Here is a 6689-nt window from a genome sequence, read left to right as displayed (position 1 = left end):
AGAAGAATTGCTTCTCAGATGATATCACGGTTAAGACTTTATTGCCTATTGTTTGGAGATAAATAGCTACTTTTCTCTCATGAGGAGTGGTGACTGGCACTCAGAGCTTTCCTAAGGCAAGGATTATAGAATGAAAAGCTGAATCATCTGCCTTTCTCTGGATATGTTTTGTAAGTAAATCAGACTACATTTGTAGGATTTTTAAAACATTTTTGTGTAATTTTTTATTGCTTTTGACTTGTTTTTATAGTAAAAGAACAAATAACATATTACAATGTATATAGACTGAAGTCCTTCAACAAGCTATTTAAATATATTTGCTTTTTATACCACAGCCATCTCTCACTGCTTGAGAAATTAAAGCTTCAGGGGTTATATCTCTTTAGAAAAAACTCGGACCCTCAGAAAAAACAACTGTGAGGATGTTTGAAGACTCTTCTTCTAAGTCTTGGAACTCCTTACAAGTACAGGAACAAATGTAATCCCTATTACTGCATAGAAATGAATTTTTAAGTTAACTAACACACTGTGGTGACTCAGAACATCTTCTGGCAAAGCTCTTCAGCCAAGCATGAGACTGGGGTATGTGTGCATTCCCGCTGGAGGCGTGGTTCTCTGATGGGAGCAGGGGTTATGGCAGTCAGATGTAGAACTACATCAGGACCTTCCCATTTGCTGAAATTCTTCAGTCTCTGGACGAGGGAGAACTTTGTTTTTACACCAGTATTTCGTGACTGAGAATCTCACTATTTTTGTACTGCTTTCCCAAGGTCTGGGATGATAATGGAGCAAAAGGGCTAATTCAAATGTTCTTCTGTTGATGTACTCCTGCTTAAAATAAGGAAAAACACCGTGAAAATAGAGGCAGCCAGCTTGCAGGATCACAAACTGGATCCAATGGGTCTTTTCCCATATAGAAGAGCACAGACTGAGAAAGTAAAATAAGGATCACATGCTACAAGATGGCATAACGTGAGGGAAATCACAAGAGCATTGACATAGGAACATTCACATTTAACCACAAAAGGAGAGGGCTAGCACAAGCTTGAAGAAAAATGAAATCAGTCTCCTGCAGTAAAGGCTAAATAAAATGTCACTTACATTCAGAACACTTAGGGAAGGAAGAACAACCTTAAAAGGTTAGAAAGATGTGAGAAATGAGGAGTGAGCGGAAAGGACGGACCGCCTCTGCCCAGGGAAATATTGTGTACAGCAATTAGCTAAATGGTACATGACTTCAGTGCTGTGATTGTGCTGCTGGTCTGAACCCTCGCTGGTTTACTGCTGTTGCTAATGACAGGAGTGCTGAATAATAAAGCTCTACTCTGGACTGCCAGCAAGAATTTCCTTTAGCTTTTAGTGCTGAAGCTATATTTTAAATGAAAACTGCTAGCTTTTACTTCTGGCATGACATTAGCTGATAACTATAGCACAGCCATGGATTTATAGCAATGCTTTATGCGTGGGGATCGATCTTGTAGGCAGGACTTGCTGTCCTCTCCACAGCCATTCCTTGCTCCTGTGAACATGCTCAGCATAGGAAAGATAAGCTGGGGGGGGCAGTTCATATGCAAGGAGGCTTGTGAAGCTGAAGGCAATGATTAAAAATGTCATCTCCCCTTCTGAATATCACATAGCTACAACAACGCTTGCTCCTTGCCTCTGACCAAAATGAACCCCCTTCCTTAATGCCAGGGCAGCAGGGAGTCTCGGTGCCTTCCCTGAGCACTTAAGTGGTTACAAGTGCCTCCCTGCTCACCAGTGCTCAGGCTGCCAGAGACCAGGAGACAAAAATCGATGAGGTTAAGTGGATTTGCTCCGTGCTTGCCTGCAAATCCTAGTCTCCCCCTGCCTCCCCACCTGCTCTACTCTTATCCCTCCTGGGGGAACAACCATTTTCCTGCTTGTCCAGACAGGCTTTGGAGCTTGAAGCTGCCAGAGGGTGAAGGGAAAAGCCTTCCTGCTGATGGGTGGGATGAAGAGAGAATTGTCCGTGCTAAATGCAGGGAAGAGAGAGCAAGTAATTCAATACCATCTTCTGCTAGATGAGGTGGGACTACTGGCACTGTCTGGTGGCAAACTGTAATGTCTTCTGAACCAGCATCATGTCCCAGGGAGCAAACTCCTCATGTAAATATGTATGGCTTTAGGGACAGTACAAATGTCACACAGGAGCCTGCCATTGAAGGAGAGGACACCCAAATGCCATTTGGAGGGTTGTTTCTTTGGAATCCCAACCACTCAGGTTCACAAAGGAATTAGAAGGATTAATTCATTCATTTAGTTTTTGATCTCAGACACACGTGTTTTCATTCAGCGTTACTAGAACAGCCAGAATCTTCTGGCTCATAAGCTGGTGGGTAGTACAGCAGAGAGAACATTTCAGAGCCCTTTCCCCCTTTCTTGATGAGGTGAACCTCAGCAGCAGATTCCTTATGGTGAACCCCTGGGGAAGGCTCTCCTGCTACTTAAAAACGCCTTAATGGCTGAACTATTTACTCTGATTCTGTTCTCTACAGATACAGTCTCAGTATCTAATTGTTGGTCCAGATAACCTGGGAACATACCCGTGGAAATACTACATAGAAAGCTGTCAGGAAGGGAAGGAAGAAAAAAGAATGGGCTTGATATAATGAGGTCTGGGCATACATGCACACCCATGCACACACTACCTCAGCTAACCAGGGGAAAGGTTCAAATAAAGCCTCCCATTTTCTCCATACACATGAAGATCTACAATAGTGGGAGAAGACAGGGTATGGTGCAGGGAGACATTAAGACATTTTCAGTAGTTTCATCACATGGAGCATGCAGTCTGTTCAGGGTCCTGAATAACTTCTTTGACAAATTAATTTGCAAAGGACTTTCTCAAAATTAGCTCATACAAAATCACCCTGTCCATGAACAGGTGGATGTAAGGGCCAAAATTCAGTGTCAAAGGTGATGAAGACCATGGTGGGATCTGCGGAGTCACCAGGTGACACCAGTAGAGATGCTGGCGCTTTAGATGATCCCAAACTGGGCCAGCTCGTGCAGTTCCAGATGGCTGAAAGCTTCCCATGGGCAAATCACTGTGATATCTGCAAAACAGAGAGAATCAGAAATGGGTTCTGGTCATGGCACTTCCTGGACTTCTTTTGTATGAATAGAAAGGCTGCTTTAGTGAGGAAACATTCAGATGTGGGAAGAACAAGAAAAATGAGACTCCACTTGAAGACTGAATGAGCTGATGAGCTCTTTACATTTGGTACTACCTACCAGGCTGAACCAGGTCACTGTATTTTCTCCTGTGCCATCTTTCTCTGTGAACAAGACTACGATCTCCTCAGTATCTAGACTAGTGTGAAAATTCATCCTGGTTGTGCGGTTTCTCCTGTTCTTATAAACTGTCTGTAACCAACCTGTGACATCCTGGAAAACGTGCAATCTTAAATCAGATGCTGAAATATTTGGTCTACAGCACTTAGGATCTGTAACTCATTGATAGGGGCAGCTGTTATTGACATCTAAGTTTTAACTGGCTACAGGTCATCCAGTGTGTGTTTCTCAATCCCAGATGGGTGCCTAAAATTCTTAAAATTACGATTTTGGTGATAACATAAATACTCAACCATCTGAGATTTAGTTCTTGTGATTTTTGCTATTAATAGCTTAGCATTTGGCATTTCTTTGAGAACCTCATGCTGCTGAAATTCTAAGCCAGAGTATTAGCAGAAAACAAAGACAAACAAGCACATTTGCAGCCAAGTGAAAGTATTCAAAAATGGAAGCATGCCTAAATAGACTTTCTACCTTGTGGTGTATGTAAGCATAAGCATGACTGTGGCAGTTTGTGGAAGGAGTACTAGCCCCTTCCAGTGACCCTGTGAGCTACAGAGAGGCCAGGCAGACAGAGCCCAGCCCAGACAGTACTCTCCCGTGCTGAAGCATGGTTACACTTGTGTTAAAGAGGGCATGACAACAACATCCCGCAGCGCTTACCTGTGCCCAGCCCCTCCATGCCTGGGATGTCATCTCCAAACCTAGGGGAGAGAAGAGCAGGTGAGGGGTGATTTTGGGCCAGCAGCACCCAGGAAAGGGGAGATGCCCTGCAACCCCAGCCAGGGAGGGAGGAGTGTGGGCAGCAGACGATGAGAAGCAGCTCAGTGCTGGGGTGGGCCAGCACCACAACAGGAGAGTTGATGGCACCGTGGGGCAGGGGAAAACCTCCTGGATCCTTGTGTGGGGGAAGATGGTGCCACAGGAGCCCAGCTTAGCAGTGGGGAGCAACCCGACTTGGACAGTTTCTCTTCCTTCCAAAATGCCCTTACCCTTTTACTCCTTTTTTAGGAGGCTTGCTCTTGAACTGCCTTGTCTGTCTCTGCTTGAACTTGGGAGGCCCCTTGCGTGGTGTGGTGGGACCAGTTGGAGCATCTCCAGTGTTGAGGTTGGTGGTGGGATTCTCACTCATTGCTGGGCTGTTTTGTGTGACAGGAGTATGCCTCGCTCAGATCCCTCTGTCTGCAAGATAACAGCAAGGACTGACGCAACACTCTGCTTATCATTTCTAGGTATCAACAGTCTTGTGACAGAATAATTTTGGGAAGTATAATTGTGAGAGAATTAAACATAAAGACATTAAACAAAAAGAAAGACCATAATGTATACAAAGTAAGCAGAGTGGCACTGATTTTCGTCAATGCATGCTAGAATTAAGATATCAAACTATGAACACTCCTGCACAAAAAGACACTTAATCCCACAGTCCGATGACTTGCAGAGTCATGGAGAGTTAAATCTTCTTTTGTCTCAGACAAGGCTGCTGCAGCATCTTGCCCCAGAGTTTGTGCAGAACCAGGCTGGTAATGCCAATGTTGTTTGTATTCCAGTTTGCTCTGCAGTGCTGGTGCTTTTACTTACTAATTCTGGATATGACTACTAGGAGCCACAAAGACACACATATGGATTTATGGCTTAGAGAAGTGTCCTGTCCTTGGGAAACACAATATACTTCATCTGTTCTTGTACTTGTGCCTAAGTGTTGCCTCTTGCACACGGAGGAAGATGCGATGCTGACCTGGATGGGCCCTTAGTCTGGGTGCAGCTGCAATTAGGGCCTCAAGTTTGTCAGTACCAACCTTATGGGAAACAGTACAGGACCTCCGAAAGATTGTAAAGAAGGCCAAGGCAAAGCATTGGAGACTGGTTTAGGTGGAATTTAGTTTCTTAGGATGTAGGAGATCAAAGCCTGTAACTTTCCCCAGGAAGCGTTGTCCATTTTGATGGTTTTAAGCACTATGTTACATAGATTGACGCCCTCTGTACCACACTGTGCGTGAGCCAAGCTCCACATCACAGAGGCTACCTAAGTGTCAAGTAGCAGTTCTCATTCTTGGGGGTGGGGGGGGGACAACACCTCTCCTGCGTGAGGGCAGAGCTGCTGCACTGAGGACCCTTTGCTCCCACCCAGAGAGGACAGCAATAACTTCCACCAGTGCCCAAGGGGCAGCTCCCAGCCCTTGATCAAATTTTGTGCTAATTAGTATGCTAGAGTAGTCTGACCACATCCATTTATGGACAAAAATAAATGCCAATTTGTTCTCCCCTCCCTGAAGTCACATCCTTCCCCATGACCATTACATAATTGCTCTCCCCAGGTTTTTGTCCCTGTGCAGCCAGGCTGATGGAATAGCCAATGGAATTAACTTCAGGATTTTAGTACTGAAGGCTAATCCCATTATGTCACCATAGTGCTCTGGCCTGATCCCCAGTATCACCTGCAGTGACACTCCAGACTTTTAATCTCAGAACTATGAATGCCATCAAAGATTCTTCTTTCCTTCATAATTTGAAGACAGCCCATATCTTTGACAGTGCTCGAAATAGCCAGAGTGCTGGAAAGCAAGGCCTGAGAACAAGGCAAAAGAGAATCCAGGCAATCCTCCTGTGTCACTGCCAGATCAGTGCAAGGCAAAGAGATGTGTTTCTGTATCCATGGCAGTCTGGGAATACTTCACCCCTGACATCTTTCCATCCGTGACGGTGGTTGGATGTATCCTAATGATAGCACCTAGAGGCACGGTAGTTCTCCTGTCGCTTGTGGTCGGGCTCCTGTCTCAGCTGTAATATCCCTTGCAGGAGGCTGGACCCGTTCCAGCAGCCCCAAATGGAGCAACAGATGGTTGTGTCTGCAGCTGAAGTATGCACAGATGCTATACACAACGCTTCCCCAGCACACAGTGTGCCCACAAACACAGGGATCAGCTCAAATCAGAGAAATTACTGATTTGGCTCTCATCTCTGGAGAACCTGAGCAATTGCCCAGTATTTACAGCTTTATCCCCACAGCACGGTGGCTGGACAGGCAAGCACTGTCGCAAGCACATCTTTTACAGAATGGGACTGGAGGTGCGGTAATCGGTATGACCTGGACCGTGCAGCTGGGAGGTGTGCCAAAATGTTTTGACTCCCAGTTTTTAGGGCCAATCCGAGAGGTGAAGGCAGTTTGGGTTCAATCCAAAGCAATGTGAGGTTCCGCAGCTGCGTGAATCTGCACCAAGGGAGAATCCAGTCCCTCAGTGATGCTCAGGACCAGCAAGGGATTTAAACAGTACTGCCCTACAAGAAAATGCTTTGCATAGGAAGATCGTGCTCCACTGAAGGTCTGCTAACGCCCCCCTGTAAAGTACTGTGCCTTCATCTCAGGAGAA

General features: G+C 45.4%; 1 protein-coding gene across 1 annotated transcript; it reads right to left on the bottom strand.

The window, feature by feature from the left end:
- Window positions 1-3003: 3003 nt before the first annotated feature.
- Window positions 3004-4450, bottom strand: PDE6H (phosphodiesterase 6H). Its single transcript, XM_035551766.1, has 3 exons — window positions 4311-4450; window positions 3982-4022; window positions 3004-3080 (listed from the first exon to the last, which is right to left on the bottom strand). Exons 1-3 carry the CDS (start codon window positions 4448-4450, stop codon window positions 3004-3006), a joined length of 258 nt encoding a protein of 85 aa, XP_035407659.1.
- Between the last annotated feature and the right edge of the window lie 2239 nt (window positions 4451-6689).

The sequence above is a fragment of the Cygnus atratus genome, chromosome 1 (genome assembly GCF_013377495.2).
Source record: "Cygnus atratus isolate AKBS03 ecotype Queensland, Australia chromosome 1, CAtr_DNAZoo_HiC_assembly, whole genome shotgun sequence".
In the NCBI taxonomy this organism is placed as follows: domain Eukaryota; kingdom Metazoa; phylum Chordata; class Aves; order Anseriformes; family Anatidae; genus Cygnus; species Cygnus atratus.
This window is presented reverse-complemented; position numbering and strand designations above follow the sequence as displayed.

Excerpts from the sequence above, each read along its gene's own strand:
- PDE6H (XM_035551766.1), bottom strand. The coding sequence starts at position 4,450 with ATGAGTGAGAATCCCACCACCAACCTCAACACTGGAGATGCTCCAACT. Across the intron at positions 4,023-4,310 it reads CCTAAAAAAGGAGTAAAAGG|GTTTGGAGATGACATCCCAG; the intron begins GTAAGGGCATTT and ends TCTCTCCCCTAG. Across the intron at positions 3,081-3,981 it reads CATGGAGGGGCTGGGCACAG|ATATCACAGTGATTTGCCCA; the intron begins GTAAGCGCTGCG and ends TCTGTTTTGCAG.